Here is a 23,524-nt window from a genome sequence, read left to right as displayed (position 1 = left end):
GAAAAATATTCATGACTTACTTTTAAGACTAGTCTTAAAGTTTTATGCAACCGGCCACTGGTCTTTTAAATTAGGCTTGCACAACCTAAAAAGTGATATGCATTGTCTTCTTATATTGTTATATTTAAGGGCCATGTACCTATGGGGTGTTTACTGTTCTCTGATAGCGTTAGAAAGGTTTTTACCTAAAAAAAATTATAGTTAGTAAGTAATAGGCTTTTTTCTACTCTGTTTCTGAGCCTCTATTTTAAAAAACTCTGTTTTTGTGGGTGTGCCGCATGGAAGGCTTGACAATAACCACCCACTGTTTTGGATAACAGGGACAGCGTCCGAAAGTTTAGGCAGCTGACTTGCCTCGTTGCATCATGAGGGAATGATTTTGGCGGCATGAAGGCAGCTCTGGGTTACGCATTCGGACAGACTTCATAGGCAACATAATGGAATTCTGTTTGAAATATAAGCAGAGAGCACCTTTGTCAGGGTTCCCATGGGTCCTTGAAATCCTTGAAAGTTTGTGAATCTGGGGGAAAAAATTTAAGGCCCTGGGAAGTTTTTGAAAATATACATACATAGATACAGGTCATTAAAAGTGCTTGAATCTATTTTATGCAAGAAGTTTTCTGGAACAAAATCCAAATAAATCTCTGTGTAGTGTAGAATAAAATCCTAAAAATTTTAGACTTTTTAAGCACACGTGCTTAACTGTTCGCTTTAAATGTTTATATCTTCTGTATGCGAATGTTGATTCATACCAAAATGCTTTTTTAGATAGTTGTGTTTGACAAATAAAAATGTCTCTGGTTATGTATGTAACTGTTGTTCCCTGAGAAGGGAACGAGACGATGCATCTCCCTTGCCATACTTCCTACGTACCTGTAACGCCGTCTTTGACAATATTTTAGTTAGAGATATACTTCCTGGCTCCCCCGTCACCCTGTCTTTGTCGTTAAGCCTCGCCATTGGTTGAATTTGATATACACATTCGGACGCACTTACTCTTGGAGGTGCCCTCAAAGTGTCACCGGAGTGACGCAGCGCGAGTTCCCTCGAAAGGGAACTGTAACAATGTATCTTTAAAGGTAACACAATGTAACCTTGCTCTCACTTAAAATGTGTCCCCACATTTAGTCATAAATATTTGAGGGTATTGGACCTGGAAAGTCCTTGAAAGGTCTTTGAATTTGAAGTTAACCAAGGTGTGTGAACCCTGCTTTGTGGATATTGGTATTCAAAAACTACAATAGAGGGTATGCATTGACGTCACTTTTCCACGTAACCACGCCGGAACTCGCACTGTTGAGTGGCAAAACATTCAACAAAATGTTTGGTTTTCATAGCGACTGCTGCGAAAACGCCAGTAAAACTGACTATTATCGGCTTAAATTGAATTTAGTTGGCCTTAACAGTGACCCTAACAACTTGCCAAACAACCAGTACTCTGTGGACATTGACATTGCTTTTCCTGACATATATGTTTGTCTTGCCTAACACTATTAAACCATCCCACCTTTGTAGAACACAAGGCTCATCATAATGGAGGTTTTTTAATGAAGGCTCACTGACAAAACTTTGCAATTACACAGAATGAGTATTTATTTGTGTATTTCATTTATTTTTTTAAATTACATTTTTTTTACATGCCTGACATATGGCTACTGCTACTGATTTATTTTTCCTTTGAGTGGCAAAACATTCAACAAAATGTCTGGCTGTTTTAGCGGCGGCCACGAAAATTTCAGTATAACTGAGAATTATCAGCAAAAATTAAATTTAGTTGCACTTGATAGTGACCCTAGCAACTTGTCAACCCACCTGTGGTCTGTGGACATCGGCATGAATGATCTATTTACTTCTCCTTTTGGTGTTTCTTGGCAGTCTATAAGACGATATCTCTGAATTCTTGTTAAATCTGTTAGTACAGTCAATTGCACAACAGCTTTTTCCCATTTAGACACATTTCCCTGTGTTTTTTCGTTGATTACACAAATTCTGCCGCTCTGTCTTTTGCCACTCAGTCGGCGTAACCGCAGTCACTTTCGCCGAAGGTGACATCACATGCATACCCTTTATACTAATGTCTCGCTAAATGCAATCAAAAGGTGTAAAAAGTGAAAATAAAACTTTTATTTACGCTAAACTTGTGCTCCAGCTGCTTTCTCCATTTCTCACTCGAACCAGGATTGACCAGGGACAAGACAATAAAGTTATCTCAGGAGACAGGAAGTTACCTAACCTTAGATTCAGACGTGCCTTAATGCCTTCCTGTCTTGGAATGCTGCCCCCTAAGTGTTAGCTACAGATCCTTAAATTCTTGCCTGGCTGCCAAACCTTTCGCACAGTGGTCAGAGGTCAGTTTAGAAACTAGCCACCACAGACCGGAAGTTCACTTCATAAAACCCTCTATAACGACCTCTTAACTGTCAAAAGATCAAGGAGCATTTGATTTCTTCATGACCCCTTTGATACATTTCCTACTTCTAACATAAAACCTTCAAGATTTGGTGATAAGACCAAAAGTGCCTTGACTCACACTTTGAAAAGAGCAGTTTAACAGCGGACAATTAAGTCATAATATAAGATGTTGTATTATCGAATATAGCTATAGGGCAAATCCTCGCCCGGCACTTCAAACAGCCTTGTATCTTGTCATGTGGATTGCAGAGTCCGTTTTAATATCCAAGCCACATTTACTGTCACTTTAAAGCAGCCCCAAGGATGTCCCGGTGTCTGTAAAAATTGCATCCGTCAGTTCTCCACTCAAGCAATCGCAAATCTGGAAAAATGGTTCGATAGCAAGGACATGGATGCAGGTTTTTGTAATAAAACATGTTGATTGAATCCGTACGAAATTATAAAAAATGTGTGCAAAACATTTTAAGGTCTTGCAGAAGATAGGATGGATTCAATTTGCCACACTCACTGTGTTTTGTAAAAGGCCATGTGGGCCGGGCTGGTATGACCCAGATTTGCAGACAGCTGTTTCAATACTCTGGACACACCCCAGAGAGCAGAATAGATGGAGCTATTAGAAATTTAAAGGAAACAAAGTGTGATTATCTTTGCTGGCTTAAAATAGCATAGATGTTTCAGTGCTCCCTACTGTACCAATTCACGGTTTATTGTTTTAAAACAGGGGTGCTGGTGCAGTTTAATTGGTCTGAAAGCTCATAAGGCAACATGAGTAATGAAAAATTTCCAGACATGAGGTATGACTAACATCTTTAAAGAGACACTCTACTTATTTGAAAATATGCTCATTTTCCAGCTCCCCTAGAGTTAAACATTTGATTTTTACCGTTTTGGAATCCATTCAGCCGATCTCCGTGTCTGGCGCTGCCACTTTTAGCATAGCTTAGCATAATCCATTGAATCTGATTAGACCATTAGCATCGTGCTAAAAAACCCAGTTTGATATTACGCAAATTACGATATTACGAGATTATCGGCCTAGAAAATCACAACTTTTACTTTTCTTTTGGTCTTAGTACACGATGTAACTACAGAAGAGTCAAGTTTTACATAGGAAAAATATCGAAACTCTTTGGCTATTTTTTAAGCGCGATGCTAATGGTCTAATCAGATTCAATGGATTGTCCCACTAAACACAGGACGTCGGATAGATGTGCAGATCATGTCTATATTGTGTCCGTCGGTCCATGACCAATTCTGGACATCTATTCGACGTCCAAACTAGGTCCACTATTTGGACGTCCAACCATGACCCTACTTGGACGTCATATTTACAGGCAACATTTGACGTTTGAACTGAGTAATTTTTTGGACGTCATTTGGACGTCATATTTACAGGCAACATTTGACGTTTGAACCGGGTAATTTTTTGGACGTCATTTGGACGTCATATTTACGGGCAACATTTGACGTTTGAACTGGGTAATTCTTTGGACGTCATTTGGACATCTATGACAGGCCTATGTCTATATTACATGATTAGGCCTATAAAAATTTGTTTATTTACAAATATCAGCATTACTGTACCAACATGATTACAAAACGGTACAAATTAAATGTTTAACTTTAGGGGAGCTGGAAAATTAGTACAATTTCCAAAAAAGTGGAGTGTCCCTTTAAGGCATTAAATCCTGGATGGAATAACATGTAACATTCAAAGATGGCATCAAGTTGCTGTTGTAAATGTGTTTGACATCCAGTCCCTGTAGACGCGTAAAATACAATTCGATAATTTGTGGCTTTTGTTTAAAAGCATACAATTTGTTGAAATGTGTTGTAGTTTGCATTCACTGCAACTGGAAAAGGAGAGCCATTATTAAGACCATATGCAAGTATAATGGGTAACACAGCCTAAAAATCTCCATAAAGGCCACTGTCGTTATGGCATCACAATGCCGTTATTCAAAAAAACACCTTAAAGTGTTGTTAGCAATGTGAACACATTTTCTTCGCATTAGCCGACGACGTCAGCTGCATATAGGTCATCGACAATGACAGTTTCATTAAAGTCTTTCAAACATTTGTCTCTCGCTCTTGTCTGAAGTTGCTTTTGTGCCAAAGCGGCATAGCTTCCCTCTCATCTGCGCACACTTGTCGGCTTAGCGGAGTGACACGAGCAGCTGCATCTGGGTGCCTTTTCAGAAGAGGAAGCCGATGTTCATGATGTCATGATTAAAAAGACTGTGTGTAAGGTATTGTTTGCCACGATAAGTCTCCGCTCCTGGTGGTTTTCATGCCCAAAAATTGCACGCATGTTGCGGTTGATAGAGACTGACACGCCCGTGCTCCGGAGGCCTCAGATTAACCGTCTTTGCAAACCACACGTTTGGGTAGATGAAACAGTGTGTGGGTGCATTCAGTGTGAGACGGTGCATATTAACGCGAGTTTGTTTTTGTCAAGCTGAGCTATTTTTGCACAATAGCATGCAAACTACAAAGCCACTTTCTAGCTGGTGCTTGCTCGTAAGTTCAATATATAGATGTTTGGATGTCGTATGAATCGATAGTAGACTTTTTGGTGTTGGTGATTATTATTGTGCTGCAGAAATGAGTACATTAATATCAGTGCAGTTTATTAAATGTGGTTTTGTATAATTTTACACCTGAATTATGCCATCATCCTCTTTCTGTCAAGTCTATTCATGCACTTGATATTTTTCAAAACAGACATTTAGGCATCCATCACAGCTTCCAAGGGATCAATAATGCAAAATGACACTTTTTATATTCAGGCTCAAAGCGAAAGCCTTTCATTTTCTGTGTGATTTATTTCTGTGCTAGAAGCTGTCACCTTCTATCACCACAGCTTTTATCACTAAATAAAAAGCTTGGCTATAAATCGCGAGGATCGCGGGTCATTGTATCACAACGCAGTGTGCCACAGCAATCTTCATCTAACCGATTTATTCAAAGCATCAGTCCTTTATTTAACACAGGAAAGGTCACGCGACCTTCTGAGGTAGGTGCCTCTGGGTTAATGGCAAACAGCTGAAACACATCACAGTGTATTTCCCAGAATTCATAGCCAGTTACACTTACCACCCAGCTCTGAGTCACCTTCATGCACGTAAAGGCTATTTAGACTGCACCGTGATTTAAGATAAACACCATGGTGGCTTAAAATCAATACTGTGTTTTGGTTGCTTTATGTCCTAGTTATGTTTTAAAATGTGTCGCATTTATGGCACAGCCTTAAAATTTATGTCTAAATGCATTGCATGAAAAAATGCATTTTTATGATTGTGCCTCAATCTTTTATCTCTGTAAATTGTGCATACATTTAAAATAGTCAGCTTTTGGATTTGGGTTCACAATTTGGGTTCTTATAACGTGCTTATAACACTTGTTATTTTAATTACTCATAATATGTCACTAAGAGTTTTTTTTTCTGAGACAAAGCTTTATTTTGCTGTAATAATATTTGACTGTTGATAATAATTCTGCCAAGGTTCAGCACATCTGCAATGTATTCACCTAAAAATTGACACAAAAAGCAAATACATCAGACAAAATGATTTCTATGTGATTGATGACATGAAGCAAAATGAAAGCAAATTAGCAAGAGTGATGGAGTCCAATAACAAAGCAGAAAATGGCTGTCATTTGTCGCACTTCTCTGGATCAATAAACACACAATGGATTTTGAAAATGTCATAGGAGGGTTTTGTGCACAGCTTGTTTGTCACGGCACATGCAAATAAAAGCCCCTCCACCCCTTACAGTTGACTGGTGATGATTACTGATGAACACATTCATTACATCACATACCATTTTAAAGGGTCTTTGGTCTGTGGCCTCCTCTTTACTTTTAACAGTCCTTTTTGCTCACGTTTTTTCCCTGAACTGTCACAAATTCTGAAATGGTGTGGGAAGTCACAAACTTAAAAAAAATCCTGGGTTCTTTCAACATAAAGGTAAAATATGGACCAACCCAACTGTAAACAACCCAGCATTTTTAAAGTGTAACAATGTCATTCTGCAAGATGCTTACTAAACAACATTTAAATAATATGTTCTGTGATATTTACATAAACATGTGCACATAAATTTGTGTGACCATTCTCAGATGAAGTCAACTAGACGCATCCGTTAACCCCGCCACCTCCAACTGTCAGTCTGCTGCGAGTTTCATTTCTGAATAAAACACCTACCTAATATTTACTTAATGTTGTTGTATGATTTTCCCTAAAAACAACAATTTAATAATTCCCTTAAAATGTGGTGACATCATTTGGACTATTTCAACATCATGGGGGAGGACATATTACACACATATATATTATAGTCTGTTATAATTTATTGAACGCAACCATGTTACCTTCAGTTAAGCGATTTTATGCCCTTTGTTTCTATTTTTTACGGAAAATTAAGAAAATTGAGAATACCCTTCTGGCATAGCTTATTTCATTTACGCTACTTAATTTTAACTAAATTTCACAGACCCATATACTGTGAAACAAATGCAGCATGAAGTTAAAACAATTTGGTTTTGCATGTCAATTCAACCTACTATTTTAAGTTCTGATTAAAAAAAGTTGACATAACTTAAAAGAACAAGTTGAAATTAACTTAATTCTTGACTAAAATGATATTTTAAAATAATTGAAATATAAGTTAATTTGACCAAAATGTTGAATTTTTTTGCAGTTTATATTCGCGCAATAATAACTAAATTACACATTTGTCCCAATTTTGTTGAGAATGTAAAAATTGTAATCCAAGAATATAAACCTTTCTCCAATATATATCTCTTATTTACCGGGAAAAAAACATATTTACCTGCACTTTAAAAAATCTTTGCTGCCTTAAATTTTTTATTTTAATTAACTCAGATTTACAAGTTATTTCTTACTATTATTTTTCTTAACAAGAGATGAGTTGCTACAACTTAATTTTAACTATTTTTTTTAAGTTATAATAATTAATCTATAGTCAAGATAAATAGAATGTCCGATTCATGATTTTACGTTTCCTTTGGTGTGTAACAATGAAGCAAGTTATCATCTCCAACGTGAATCTCTTTTCTTGGACTACAACAAACATACGGATTGTAGGCAACAGTACTTTCTGGGCCTGTTGACGTGGACAAGACCGACATTATCATAATTCCTCCTGCTTCGGACTCACAGCCTGTAAGTTAACTCCTGTTAGCATTGCATTGTGAGCGAATCTTTCAAACATGGTAAGGAGCGTCACATTTCCAGCTGACGTCAGAGGTATTCAGGGCAATCACATCATACAGGTTAGCTGGCCAATCAGGCACAGAGTGCTATTCAAATCGGTTATTTTTTTATACAATCCATGCGTTTCAGAAAGACAGAGAGAACTGGAGCTTATAAAATGTACAGTATATGGAAAATAATGTGTTTTTTAACCATAAACCACGTGAACACAAAATAATGTTTTTAGCAATAAAATAGGTGTCTTTCAAAATGACTGTAAAAATCGAGTTGATTAAAATAAAAAATTTAAGGCAGCAAAGAATATTTGACAGTGTGGGCTCTATTCTGTATTCTATTTGTGGATGTGCCATGTAAGTTATACTGTAAACCAAAACAAGTCCCAACCTCATCATACTGTAAAGAAAACAATAGAAGCAGCAGTTAGTGGATAAACCAAGTGGGTGGTTGAATTTCCCTCGAAAATTACCCTTTATCTCAGACTTGTGTCTGGTTACTGTTCTATTTTCTCTCATTTCAATGGCAAAATGTTTTTACCTTCCCTATCCTTAGAATCAGCTTTGTGCTATTTTAAGACCACAGGACCAGCAAATTGCACGTGCACTTTCATTTGTGTACTTTTCATTATATTCTCATTGTGCCCAGCACCTGTTTGAAAGTAACAAGATCTAGCCACACTGCGGACGTTTAAGCTGATAAACTAAATAACTTTCCCATATCATAAAAACATGCATTCGAAGATCCATTAACATTTCAACATGAAAGAGATTGAAATCATAACCATAACCCTAAAAGATTGTGGATTATTTTCTACAATCTTATCTATAACCCAATCTTGCTGAAGAGTTTGTTATATACACAAATAAATGTATAATTTCTTTAAAGTCGCAATGAAATTGAAATGAAAAACTATATATATATTAATATTGTGGTATTATTAACAAATGTCTTATGTGTGAGCTTCATTATTTAAAAAAAATGTGTGTGTGCTCATAATCTTTAATCAAAAATGCAAATCTCCTCCCCTCCTCAAAACGATCTCTCTTCACTTCCGGTCATATGGTATGGCGGGTGGGCGGGGTCCGGGAGAAGATTGCAGCGATTAGCAATTAGCAACACGACCCAATTTCAAACGATCCAATCAGATCTCGATGGAAAAATTCAAATCCAGCCCTGCCTTATTTCATTCCAGAAGCCGTTTCATTTGGATATAGACGGTTTCATCGACGCACGTGATGCACGTCTGGATCCAAACCCTACTTCCGGTTTCGTTTTTTAATGGTCTGACTATTTGCTAAACTGATCTCTTGAACAAATGCCTTGTCGAAAATAACAAATGTTTTGGTTTCCTAGGTAATCTATGTGTTGTTTTTTGTGCTTGTTATATAAATAAACTACGTTTAAAGAACTTTGTTGTTATTTATTCTTAGCGGAGTTTACCGGAAGTTACGTGCGGACCGCGACAGCCGCTTGTTTATGTTGTTCCTGCTGAAACCGTCTATACGTCACCACAGGGAAAATAAGGCAATCGCTACTTCCGTTTCATGGCGACTTTAATTATTCTTCTCTCTAAACATTAAAAGCATGAAACACATATTAAAATTGAATTGCATCTTTAATATGCTAGTCATCAGATTTGAGTGTTATTTGCATAAAACAAAACAAAAAATAGCTTACAACATCATTAGTACATTTGCACTGACATATTATAACAAAATGTTTTGTCTTAAGATGCACACCAGTATTGTTTTTTGTAAGGTTTGTTTGTAAAAACTACTTAAATATCCTAAAATAACCAAGGCCTATAGTCCTAAATGAATCTAAATGCTATCTGGGAAACTGCCCCTTAAATCTGACTATATAGCACACTTGAGACAAATGAAGAGTTTCGTTGCAAAACGAGATAAATCCATTTTTTTACATTTTTGACAAAACATGTTTATTATTATGTTATCATGTTATTATTTTGTTTTATGGTGCTACTTAGCTGTATTTTTTAAATTATGAAGGTTTAAATCAAAACAAACCAACTGCAGTTGCATTGAAATTAATTGGAATGCACAACCAAAAAACGAGATTTCTGAACAATAAAAAAAACGGTGGTTATCTCGTTTTGCAACGAAACTCTTCAAATATAATCTTGATATGTTTACTCCAAATGCTCACTCATATATTGTGAATACTAAGTGATCATATAAGGCACAGCCTCGTGAAACAGCAGGTGGTGTGAACATTGTGGGCAGACAACTGTGTAGCATGAAGGGATTTATTTCCCCCATGCCGAGGAAGAGTCGGAGGATGAGTGTCAATGTGTATGTATGTGTGTATGAGTGAGCTCAGCCAAAGCTCAAGGGGAGAAGATGGACTTAAATTCTGCTCTGGCAACAAAATTCAACTCAGACTGACACATGAGGACCAGAAGTTTGGAGAAGCTGGCAGGAAAAGAGAGAGAGAAGGTCAAAGGAGGTCAGGCGTGCAGGATTATTGGGCAAAAGCTGATGGTATCGCTGTACATGTGTAGCACGGTTCTGAGCTGTGGCTTTTAATGACTGAAATGTCTGAAGCGTTGCCCTTTTGAAAGTCAGCATCTCGACTACTGAGGTACACTGCTGGCTTGTGATGAACCCAGGGCTACTACAAAGCCTGAGTTAATTAAAAATGTCAAATGCTCCCCCACCCGTATTGAATGCCCCTGATTTAAACTGCATTTAATTTTTCATTGAAATAAGTTTAATTTCCTGAAAGCGCTCGCCCCTCTCTGTGTGATAGGAGCTTTGTGTTAAGTTCCTGATTGGATTTCATTGGAAATGTTTAAGCCACAACAACATTCTTATTCTTTTGCACATTTATATCCCAAAACTTTTTGAGGAAGACTCTGCACAATCTTATTTAGTTATTTAAATGAATATCGTTCTTTTTTAATGACAGCATTTGGATTCTTTTGTTAGATTATCGTCTTTCTATAATGGTACAGACTTGCTTGCGGATTATAAAAGAAAATTGTTAGACAATAGACGACTTTGAATGAAAGAATATCAAATCTCACTGTGTGATTTGATATGTAGCGCCTTTGTGTGCATTTAGGGCTACAATGAGCAGTCTAGTTTAAACGGTCGTCACTCATAAACTCCGAGGAGGGAGACGCCACACAAAAGGCAAACAAACTCATAAATAAAAGACCCATGAATATATGTAACCGTGTAAAGTGGCCTGGGACAAGTTGGCCGGAATGTGAATATCCCGCAGTACATTTGATTAAACGCCCATGGCAGACAGAGTATGATGAATGGTGCCCGGAGAGAATTGAAATCTGTCATAAGAGCGGGGCCACCACACTGAGATTAAGCCCCAGAAGGGCTCCTCATCCTGGGAAGGTCTCTGAGCTCTGTGGCAGGTTGTCTCACTTGCCTGTCAAGTACGTCAGTGCCTATAAGATGGAAGGCACAGGAAGGCAAAAAGATAGATTCCCTTAGGATTTCTACCAAGAATCCCTTAGAAAATGTGCGTCTGTAAAAGTCAATAAATTCTGTACCTAACTATTGCTGTTCCACTTAAGTGCTGTAGATAAAAGGTGGAGGGTATTTTAAAGACAATGTGATTTGTTTTTGTTTTTTATTGATGAGAAAGGGGTGGTACTCTTTTTTTAAAGAAACTCTAAAAGCTGGTGATTTACCATTTGATGCACTAAGGTATTTTTCCAGTAAGCACAGTTGTGTCTCCATAAATTGCAGATAAAGCAGTAAAGTAGATTACATCTGCCCCAGGGGACCAATGTATATAGCATTTGTGTGACTGAAACAGTAGAGCAAAACATCGGAATCGAAAAGGTGCAACTTGAACCTAAAGGGATCACTTTACTTACGCATGGAAAAAAATCGAGCGTACTTCAAATATAAGTGGTGACACAATCATAAAACACATCATAAAAAACAAAGTTTCACACTTGCAGTCCCTTTGCATACTTTTTCAAATCACACACAAACACACATGCATGTGCACACACACACAGAAATAATTCACTATAAAACCTAAAAGTTAACCAACTCAAACCATTTAAGTAAACCGGTTGCATTAGTTTTAAAACACATAGATTTGAATACTGTGAACTTAAACAAATTGAGTCATATGCAGTTATGCACTTATAATTAAGTTCACACTACTTATATATAAGTGCATAATTGCACATGACTCAAGTTCACAAGACTTAATTTATGTGTTTTAAAACTTAAATGGTCTAATGCAACTGGTTTACTTAAATGGTTTGAGTTAAGTTAACTGTTAGGTTTTCCAGTGTTGGTGTTGTCTCATAGCAACATTCACTTAAAGCACTTTATGCTGTTTTAACAAGAATATCTAGAACAGAACACTTTTTTTAAATCTGTACTATTTGTGACCCTGGACCACAAAACCAATCATCTGAATCAATTTTTTTAAATCATCTGAATAAATGCTATGACATTTGGAGAATTTATTAGGTGTAAAATACCAATGAATAGCTGATAATATGTCTTTAGATATTCTCTCTCTTCTTACACATATATTAAATATACACTCCGGGTGATTCAAAAAAGGACAAACCCATCCATTGAGCCAGGGGTCTCCCACCTTTTTGTGAGCAGGACTACCACAATGGATAAAACAATACTGTTAACCCAGATATTGTCTTTACTTAAACAATCAAGTAAACATCACTTAATATTCTCTGTTTTGAAGCCAAAGCTTGAAAAGTTTAGTTGATTTAACTTTTAAGCTTACAAAATCCATTAAACTAAAACATTCAAGTAAAATGAACTTAAAATGATTAATTCATGTAGTGAGGAATACCCATAATCTTTTTCGCCTGAATATTTTTATTATTTTCTACTTTTTCACAGAATAAAAACTGATAAGAACTTTCACCACTCAAATATTTGTTAATAAAATGTCATATAGGTTCAAGCTCTTATTTTATTGATGTTGTTTTGTTGTAAACTATAATTTTGTGAAGTCACCGTTCAGGTGATCAGTGTTCAGAACATTTAATTGTATTTCTCTCCACAGTAGTGACAATGTACGTCAAAAACACAGTTTTGTGTGTGTTTCTGTGGAGAATCACGTTAATTCAATGATTGACTTAAAGTCAGTCATTCATTTTGTGTTATAATACCATCAAAAGTAATATAAAGTGATAAAAACTAAGGTTATATGCAACGGGTTTCCTCACAAATTTCTAGTAATGTCAACCAATCCGGGTTAAGAGTGCAGGAATATTGGAAGAAATTAAAACTTTGAGTCTATTCAACTTAAAATTGTTGTAAGAACAACTTATATGTTTAAGTAAACTTCACTTAAACTTTTTAAGTAATCATTACTTAAATTTTTTTTAGGCAACACGTTTTTTTAAGTAAACTCAACTTATCCGGGCTTACAGTGAATCTGGAGGGCTATTTTTTAATATAGTCTACTCAAAACTTTTTTGTTTTGCTTGTTTTTTATTTTACTTGTTGATATGCTTTAGCATTGTTTAAAATGTTAACAGTTAACCAAGCCAAGCTAATATAAATATGTAATAAATAAATATTATTATTAAGGCTATTAATAGAATGTGCTTTGGCGGGCACCAGACTCTGTGCGGGCTACCTGGTGCCCACGAGCACCGCGTTAGAGACCCCTGCATTAGAATAAATTAACACAGACCCAACAATAGGTTAAAACAACTCAGCATTTTGGGTTGAATCAACCCACCACAGGTAAAATTACAGACCAACGGGATTGTATATTTTTGACCCAACATTTGATTAAAAATAACCCAGCAAGTTTGTTAAGTAAATTGTGAAGGTTAGCATGACACCTCCAACTTAGATTGTGTTGTAAACACTACAGGGATTCATCTGCCCTTGACTGTACGTTATAGCCTATCTGTTGATAAACAATTATCTTTATTGCTGATGGAGTGGAAAAGATACACTCTTGGATATCATCCAAGGCACTAAACATTTCTGTCCATGTGCAAAATTAGTAACGTGAGCTTAGGCACATGCAGGTGCTCTGCTTTGTATCCCATTTCTTCATCACACTTTTATGAGAAGAAGAGGTCAAGCCATTACTGAATTAGAGGTGAATTTTCTCTGCAGCATTGTATTAAAATTAAAGTGTGATAAGTTATATATATATATTAAAAAAGCTTAGGTGGCTGTTAAAATAACAAGGATGAATTTAAGTACGTTGAATTGCGTTGGCTGCTAAGGTCAGTTCCTTCGTCTTCCTTTCAAAGACCTTGATAAACGAGGTCTGCACGCATAAACAGCAAACTGTGTGACCTTTAGAGGGCGCTGGTGCTCTCGATCTGATTTTGGTATTTTTACACTAAAACACTCATCCTTTAAATTTAAACAGATATGTGATTAAATCATCACAGACATCATGAAGAATTTGGTAACATGATAGTCGTTTAGTAATGCAGACTGAATTATAAATATCATATGTAGGATTAGATAAAAACACTATCATAGTACCAGGCAGGTGGAGAAATCAAAGTCTATTAGATTTATAATTCCATTGAGATTTTACCCTGTGACTAACAACATTAAATAGGAGCCACGCCATATTAATTTCTCTCTTTTTATCTTTTATCTGTCACACACACACATTGGTGGTCTTGATTGATAGAAAACCAACAGATATAGCTAATGATCAACATACTTTAATATATAATGTGTCTTTCAGGAAAGATATATCTTTGGAACTAAATAAACTTCAGGAAATATAATCAGGCGTTTCCAATCTACATCAGGATGAGCCCTGAATATATGCATTACAGATCCTGCTTTAATGCACATTTATTGTAAAATATATTGTAAAAAACAATTAGTTGTTGAGCAATGTGCCTTGGCAGATCGCCAATAGTGACCTAAAGCAATGAATGCTGAATCCTTTAAGGATTTAATGGCTTAACATCATTAATACATTTCTGTGCATTTGCATTATAATTACAAAGAACTATCCTATATTCAAATGGCATAAATAAAGCTGAAGATCTAATTATGGTTCACTTGAACAATGGAAGAACAAGCCAATATGACTTGCAAATTCATGTTGGGCATTATAGATAGTCTATTTGCACATTTCAGAAAAAAAGGCCTATTCCGCACCCCATGCAAAATGCGGGATTTCTGTCGTACTTTGCTAAATAAATTATTTTTTCGGTCACTTTGACTAAATAAACTTGATTTGCTTACTTTAAAGGATCTTCATTTCAAAACACAAAACAGCTGCTCGTCTATTACGTTGTAGTTGTCGCATGAATAATATAACCATTACCATCACTTAAGTTAATACGTTGAATGAATCTTAGGAGGTAATAAATTAAAAACGAAGCACACACATCATTTTATTTTTATTTTCAAGTTCACTTTTATTTGTTTTTGTTCCACGTGTCTTAGACATTTATACATGAACAAGTTATTGGAACATTAAAAAATAATTTGGGTTACAAGTCATTTCTCTACTTAATGCCAAATAGGCCTAGTTTAAATCTTGATCTTTAATGTGGGTTGATGTACAAAATAGTTGGCATTGCTCTATATTTTTTATATAAAAGAAATGTAACGTTTGATTAAATCTGCGCAATGATTGGTAAAATACAAATAAAGGCACGAGCAAGTCTGTAAAATATAAATTATGCATTTGGGCTAAATGTCATGTTTGCTGATCTATGAAACCAAAAATTAAACGTATCGTTGTTCACATTGTGTTGTATAAATAATATTCACTAAATGTAAGTTGGTGCGAATGCATGTCGATACATTTTCTCAATACAATACAATGCAGCATAGTGCATAACGTTTCATTAAATATCACGATGAAAAAATAAACAAAAAATATTCTCGGGTACATGTTTATTTTTACAATAAACATTTAATACCAACCTTAACAGTCGAAATGATGAGTCACTTTCAACAGTGGTCGGGATAAAAGCATTTCCAATCCTAAATCAAACGTCCATGCTGGTTTTAGGCATGGGAAAAAGCTCGGCCGTATGTTAACCAACATCCAACGTAGATTTGGTATTTTATCAGAGAGTACATTTAAAATTGCCAACACGACCAAAACCTAATGCGTCTGCCATTTATTGACGCTCCGTTGGTCATTAATAACACAAGCACTCAGACAACCATGGACCTTTAGTGCTCCACTGATGATGATGGCCACGCATCGTCTCCACGAGCCGTTTCCAAAGCAAATCAGCGCTATTGTTCCCACGAGTCCTTGGAGAAAATGGGCAGTCCCGAAGCTCTGTTTTTTTCCCTTTAAAAGTGTTGTCATTTTAGTGAGAGTCGCAAATTAGGCAAGCTCTTTCAAACCTGAGAATTCACATAGGTCTTTTGCTCTTCTCTTGTCTGACCCGTTTCCACTGCCTTCAGGAGGTTGCCTTGAAACCGCCTCGCTGAACAGGCGCGCGCAAAAGGGGTGGTTAGAAACCGCACCAGATTTTTGTAATCATCTCTTTCTCCCAATGTGGAAAGGTTTTGTGAACTGATCAATTGATTTAGACTCAGAGTTTGTAGTTGAAGTTCAAATAGAGACACGAGTTATGTCACGCTTAAGTGAAGGTAAACGGCACATAAATAAATTGCAGAAATTCGTTCAGAATTTTGCATTTGTTCTCTTGACTTTTTTAAAGTGTATCTTTCGTAATCTAGTGAGCAATTTCCTTTAATTATTGATTTATCTTACATTTGCATTTATTGATTTTGCAGAGTCGTTTGATACAAAACAACCCACCGTGCATTCAAAACGTGCATTTTCGAATTCCCGCGGATACCTTTCTTTGCCACTAACATTATTTATTTAACAAATAAACATGTGCAAAACGTAAAAAATTAATTTAGAAATTAAAGATGATAGATAATAAATAAGCATTCGACCAATCTGGATAAAAAATACACATGCTGACCCCAAATAACATGTTTTAGCATGCATATACCCTAATCAAATTCATATAGTCCAAGCTACAAAGTAGGCCTATAAACCTATAAGTCCACATCAATCTTTTTTAATGAGTTGAGCTCGAGCGGCCTTGAAACTGCCCTCCAAAATTCTTCGCTTGTTTTGATCAGCGAAGTCTTGAAGGAAGGGGGGCTTGAAACAGTTCAACCTCCTTGTTCCATAATTGGTTTTATAGAGCTGGCGAGGAGCCAAAGTGTGTACATGGAGTTGATTGACACTTCAGCAGACCAATCATGTGCGTAGCTGTAAAACGTGTCACGTTAGCTTCGCGGAGGCGGAGCTTGTTAAACAATGCTTGTTTCATTGCAGAAGAGTTTGCCGAGGACTACAGTGCTTTGAACGAAGGGCCTTCCCCCTATGTGCTTTCGCTCTGCGTAACTACGGATGGTTTGTAAATGGAGCCTAAGAAATTTTCCACCACACACCTCACGGATTTTGCGAAGAAACTGGATTTTATAAACTGAGTCGCCATTTCAAGTAAGACGTCGATAGATATCACTCCGCACACGACCCGTTACACAGTTAACGTGATGTTTATGAAGAAAACCCCGAAGAGACTTTAAAAATTGTGCTGCTTTCGATATAGAAAGGCGGGGAATAGTTTTGGTAAACAAGATTAGGTTTAGTAACGTTAATTTATATCCGTAGCCCACTGAACGGTGCATTTAAATGTTTAACGTTAGGCGGAAAAGTTTTCGATGTTGCAAATGGGAAAGTTTGAAACGTGGCTGTCGATCGGGTTCGTGTTGCCATCGTGAAGCATGGCTGGAAACAAGCACGCATCTAAACTTTATTTCGGCAGTGTTTTCCTTTGCGTTTTGATAGTAATCGACTTAATCGTCACATAATTTTAACGACAATATTCAAGCTAACGGTAGTTTTTATGTGGAACGATGACTGTAGGAAAACATTACGACTTCATTTACATTTCGCGTATGTTTACCTCAAACGCAGGTTTGACCTATAAATGCGTAAAGTTTAACACAATAATACAGGGAACCGCCCGTGTTTCATAAGCAAACTGTAGTTCAGTAGCAATAACCACCTATTTAAAGTTAGCAGTATGGTCAATATAACGATAAGCCCCTGTGACAGACCGTTCAGTTGGATATTGCACCGATCAAACTGCTTGTACAGGAGTATAAAACCATAGTTGAACTGAAAACGACGAGGTAATTTGCTGGTATACTGTCATCATGAATTGCTTGTTTGGAGATTAAAACGGATTGATATTGTGTATAACATGACGTAGCCCGTTTGCATTATATATAATATAAACCTGGTTTGTATACAGACGAACGTTCCAGTAGAGGTCAATCATCCAATTTATTAAAAGCAAAGGAAAATATTTGATCATCTTAAGTATGTCTAAATCACCCACTTATATTGGTTGTGTCAGTTTTCAGCATCAAAATAGATTTCGCTTTGACGGTTTCGTGCATGTCGAACGTTTAAAACGCACAGTCAAACGATTATAAACGTTTTAGGTTTTATTACGCCAAATGTGCAATGCATTTGCTAGATTATGTGGGTTACTTATTGCGCGAATGTTCACCAAAAACGACGGCTTGTAACCAATATGTTGCCTGCAAACACATTACGAGAGAGGCATATCCTCGTCCGTTTATCTTAAAACAGACTTTCACGAGACATTTTAACGTTTTAATGCCTTCATACATCGGATGCAGTCATGCACCCAGAGTTGAAGGTTGCTCTTTTCCTGTTATAGTTGATATTAAAACTGCGTCATTATAAAATATAAAATATCAATGATTGTGTTTATCCCTACATCTATTTTGAAATCAGTTTAGAAGTCATTCGCATCTATCCAAGACTATTTTCTGTTTTGTTTTTGTAGGTCGGCAGAATGCCGGATAAGGACACTGATTTGCCTAGAAATCTAGGGACATTATAGCCAACAAGACTGGCTCATTCGGAATTACATGATCGGACTGTTTTTTTAATCAAGTTGGATCTTTGTGGATGATGGATGGCCGAGACTTCGGACCCCCCAGATCTGTTCACGTACCGCCGCCTCTACTCTCGGGGTTGGCCATGGAGTCGCACCGACTCGGCGCGGCAGCTGCAGCCGGGAGAATACCACCGTCTCCCGGTCATCTGGGCGCGGGGCACCCGGCGGCTCTACACGCTGGAAAATATCTATCATCGGCCATGAATTTACATTCTCACCACAGTGAGTTGCAGTTTTTATTTCGCCTTTCTTCTTTTATTTAAGCAGCATTTAATAAAGATTAAAACGCAAACCGTACTTGTCTGTGTTTTGTAACGGTGTTATTTGCTTAGATATTCGTATTAATGACATTTGCAAAGACTTTACAGAAAGGTGGGACGGCACCAGTAATATTTTATTTTTGCGGTGTGTGTTTTTATTTTATTTTATGGAGATTTAATGCATTTTTAGGGACGGCGTTTGAGCTAACGCACACTTGTATAAAATAATGTATTAATTGTTTTCTCTATATACAATATTGACAAGCCTCAGTAATATACCTATGAATGCCTAGTAACTTAGTTGTTTAAAAAGTAAGAGTTTGTCAAACACTGTCGAGTGACAGCGCAGAAATCACCCGTACAATGTTGTTCACTACTCGCTCGCTAACCCAACGCTTATAAGAAAGTGCTAAAATCTTTTAAACTATAGTGCGTGTTGGCATAACTTTGAGTTGAACCCAAACTGTGTACTAGGAGAAAAAAACTACCAAGTTAATCCATTGAAAAACGACAGCGTAGATTAATGACTGAAATTTCCCCATTTATTGTGCACCACTCGACCCCTTTATGGACAAACATCAGTGTTATTGCTCTTCCGTACTGAACTATTGCCTTCATGTCATTCAGTAAAAAGGCAAAGTCTGACCATTGTGCTTAGACGTGCTTGTAAACTACACGGCACATTTGGGGAAATTATATTTGCAAAGGAACTACTTTCTTGAAGAATGTTATGCATTTACTTGATCATTTTGATATGGGATATGGTCTTTGTGTGAAGTAGTCACCATGACTTGCGTATTTGTCTTAATCTGCTAAAATAGACCCAAACATTGTAGAGCTGTTTCATTTTTGTAAGATGATGGAAGATGCACATTTTAGACACAGGAGAAAAGAAAAATCTGCTTTCAAGAAAATCCGCAGACACTTCTGTACTACGTATATAGCCGGTGGGCCATAATTTACTGGGTGTAATTGGATGTTGATGAGAACATCTTGTTATGGTGTCCCTTATGTATTTAAAGAATATAAAAAAGCCCCATTTAGGGGATATTTAGTTTGGAGAACTGTTTAGTCTCTGTGCTTCTCTGTGTTCATTAAAGCAGTCAGCAGAATTGAGTTTCTATTACTGTCTCAGTTAATTATTGTATGCATGCAGCAATTGAAATGAATGTGTTTGATTGTATAGCCTACTGATTGAAAATGATAGTAGTAACATCGCTGGCATGGCATTTAAAAGGGGAAAGAAATTGATAGTAGTAGTAGTTTTTGTTGTTAAAATAAAATCTCAAGTCTGGCTTTGACTTTATACAGAATAACTGTCTTGTGTGCTGGGCGTGGGCTTGTGCAAATCATTCATAGCTAATGCAGAGAATCTACATTGTTGTCATATTCATTTTAAAATAACTGAAAAAAATGTATCTAAAATACTATTCATTGCTGTGCCGTTTTAAGGATTTTGGAATGAAAAACTAAAGCTTAGATAATAATACATAATAGCAATGTAAAGCTGAAGCTGCAGAGTCACACGTTTGTGTGATTTGTGATGTTTTTTTTTTTATAGTTGTGCCGAATGGAGATTCAAGTTTGCTTTAACCCCCCTTATGTAAGATGTAATGCTTTGCAGATGCCATTGAACCTTCAGATGTCTGAAATATGTAGTTTTCTTTTCATGCGTGGTATTTTTGTGCAGGCAACTTGCATATATTTTCTTAAGGGAAGCTCCAAAATACACTGTAAAAAAGTGTCAAATCTACATATGTTTTTATGTTTCTTTAACTTAACAGATTAAGTTAAACATTTTGAATTTGTTTATAAGTTATGTCAAGTTATCACAAGTCAAAACTTAAAATAGTAGGTTAAATCCAGGTTGTTTTAACCTCATCATGCTGCATTTTTACAGTGTAGTTTTAGTTGCACAAACTTTTGATAAACATGACATTTTTACACGGTTAATGGATGCTTTATACTAATAATATTTGGATGGTTTAATAAATTGTCACAACATTTTGACAGTACCGTACCCATGTTGGACGATTCACTTGGAAATCATTGTAAGCGCTTTGCTTTGCAGAAATATTTGTTCTGTTTTTAATAATTATTTGATCCGTCCAGTCAAGATGTATTTTACCATAAAATATGCTTGTTTCACATGTATACATAGCCCAAGACGTTAAAAAAGAATTCTGACGATATTTTACATAAGATTTTATCAACAATCTCTTTGACTAATCTCTCACTGATGTGTTTGTTTGAATTTTATGAGTGATTTTTAATTAATGGCCCTTAAACAAGTTGTAATTATCAGAGATTACATCATGTGTTTATGGAATGACTCAGTTTCCTTGGAACATTCCATTCTTTCCAATAATAACGGTTCAATAGCCAAATTTCCTCTGGTTAAAACAGAAAACAGATTTAGGTGCTGCTGTTTATCTTTCTTAATGACAAGCTTACATGGAATATGTAGTTTGTGATTTTATGTACAAGTGACCAAACAGGATAGTTGTGGTACCAACAAAGGTTTATGAACTTGAGAGCAGCACAAGCACACTGTTATTATTGGTTCACATATGGTGCACCGTGGTCAAAAGTTTGTTTTTTAAATGATATTTTTAAGCGCTTTGTGCATGAGTAAGTTGAAATTGCAAAGAAAGGCTGCTTTTGAACCCGAGTCTCAGTGTCTGGTTAAGAGAGCGGGTGGCTTCTGGTTTGTTGGATTTAAGCCACATGGTGAAGCACTTGATGGGCATGTGAGCCGAACTTCATGCCTGTAATTTTATGTGGAGTAACATATGAAAATGTGCAATTTAAGTCTTGGATGTACTTGCCCGTTACTGAACATACTGATTTCTGCCATATGTGCGCTTCCCAGTAGATTCACAAGTATTTGTTACACTGACTTTCATCCAGCTGTTTGTAATACTGGATTACTTTGACTTGTTCTATACTGTAATTCTTGTTGGTGTATTGTCCTTAAAAAAAAAAATCTGCAGAGGACAGCACCTTATAAATAGTTTAGTTTTATATAATGTTCTTCTCTTATACATGAGAAAGTTGTTGTTTGAGTAAGCTAAATAAGTTGTTTTTGGGAAAGGGTGGGTGTACCTTAGAGTTTTTGCACCAGCTTGTGAAGCAAACGTGTACAACACTGAGCACTCGTTCCAAAAATTTCACGCATGAATCCAATTCACCAGATGGCTGTTATTCTTGGATTTCAGAGCGACGATGTTTTGTTTCTTAACTTTAATGCTTTACATTGCTGTCATAAAAACCTTGTCAATAAACGGTCGCAGGATTGCTAGTGCATTTTTGAACAAGATTTTGCCTTGGTAGCTGATAAGGGCCCTCAACACTCATTGTGCATGCATATGTTATCATAATGTTAAAACGACCCACACCCACTTTTGTTTTGTGCCGTTTTCCAAGAATGCTTAAGGTTTCCGTCTGGGTTGAATGAGTGAAACAGATCTTGAGAGCTTAAAAAGATGGTTTGAGAACCATAAATCCGGAGGATGCCCATCTGCTTGTCTTTTGATTTAACACAGTTGTTCTTGCTAAAGGAAATGTTTGTTGTAACATGATGGAAGAAAAGTGTCGTGCTGTTTGTGTATTGAAGCATTGCATAACAGTTTCCCTATATGAACTTTGTGTCTCTTTTCTTATGGTTTATTAGTAGAAAGTGTAATTCTGAAAGTTCTTGCAAAGGCACAATGAATGTTCCCGGATGATCTGTACTGTAGAGTTTAGGGATAGTGGCATTTGATTGAAATACGGCCGTTCTGTTGCTGGGGAAACTAATGAAGGAGAGCATGCTTAAATTGTGTAATACACTATTGCTGGGTAATGGCTTACATGTTTAGAGTCTGCTACAGGATCTACCTGGAGGTTATGCGGCTTCCTGGGAATGATTCACAAAATTCGTTTGGCATGATGTGCCAATGTTTTTTTTCTCATTATTTTGCAACGGTTGTCTATTGTTAAGACTGAACAATCTTTGAACAAGAGCCCATTATTTTTACTTCCTTGTCGTGGTTTAGTAATGGCAGCCGTAGAAATGGTAATGGTAATAGTCTTACTAATAGCTAGAAGTTAATGTTTGCTAAAGACATTTAACGCGTTTTTCTGCTTTAAAGCACGCTGGTTTTACAGGGTTTCCGTGGGACTTTGAATGACTGACGCAACATGGGGAAAATGCAAATGTTTGCTTGATGTGCCTTTGAAGCTCGGTGTCTTTTGGAATGTACGATTGATCGATTTTCATATGGCGCATCAGAGGATCCTGGGGTTGCAGGCCTGCTGGTGGTTTTTGGGCTGTTTTTAATGGAGTTTGGACTTAAGATAGGAATGACTGCCGCCACATGTTCTGTTAGATTTTAGGGTTTTATTGATTTGCATTGAGTACTTTTTAGTTGAAAAAGTATTTTTTTAATATTTGTGCCAAAAAATTAGTTTGAAACAAATCCTGTATTGTTATACTGTGAGTGTTGTGAAGGCTGTAAAGATGATCTTGCTTCTGACTAAAGTCACCACTTTTATATTAGTGTTGATTCAACACTGCGGTTTTGCTGTTATTCAGCAGCCTGAAAGCATGTGAGTGTTCAGACCCAGTTGTGTTACACTTTGTTATTTCAGCCTTTTCCCTTTAATAAGCTATA

At 36.5% G+C, this 23,524-nt stretch overlaps 1 protein-coding gene across 5 annotated transcripts in view; it reads left to right on the top strand.

Annotated features, from left to right (window-relative positions):
- Window positions 1-16,889: 16,889 nt before the first annotated feature.
- tnrc18 (trinucleotide repeat containing 18) overlaps window positions 16,890-23,524 on the top strand; it is a 59,103-nt gene continuing 52,468 nt past the window's right edge. For 3 of the 5 annotated variants that reach the window (XM_073857073.1, XM_073857072.1, XM_073857069.1), the window contains exons 1-2: window positions 16,933-17,114; window positions 18,496-18,831. In XM_073857073.1, coding sequence (XP_073713174.1) covers window positions 18,621-18,831 — 211 coding nt within the window. In that variant the 5' untranslated portion in view covers window positions 16,933-17,114; window positions 18,496-18,620. Of the gene's footprint in view, window positions 17,115-17,202; window positions 17,810-18,495; window positions 18,832-23,524 lie in introns of those variants that run through there. The other 2 variants (XM_073857070.1, XM_073857071.1) reach the window with 2 other exon arrangements.

This window comes from Misgurnus anguillicaudatus, chromosome 19, assembly GCF_027580225.2.
Source record: "Misgurnus anguillicaudatus chromosome 19, ASM2758022v2, whole genome shotgun sequence".
Taxonomy (NCBI): Eukaryota; Metazoa; Chordata; class Actinopteri; order Cypriniformes; family Cobitidae; genus Misgurnus; species Misgurnus anguillicaudatus.
This window is presented reverse-complemented; position numbering and strand designations above follow the sequence as displayed.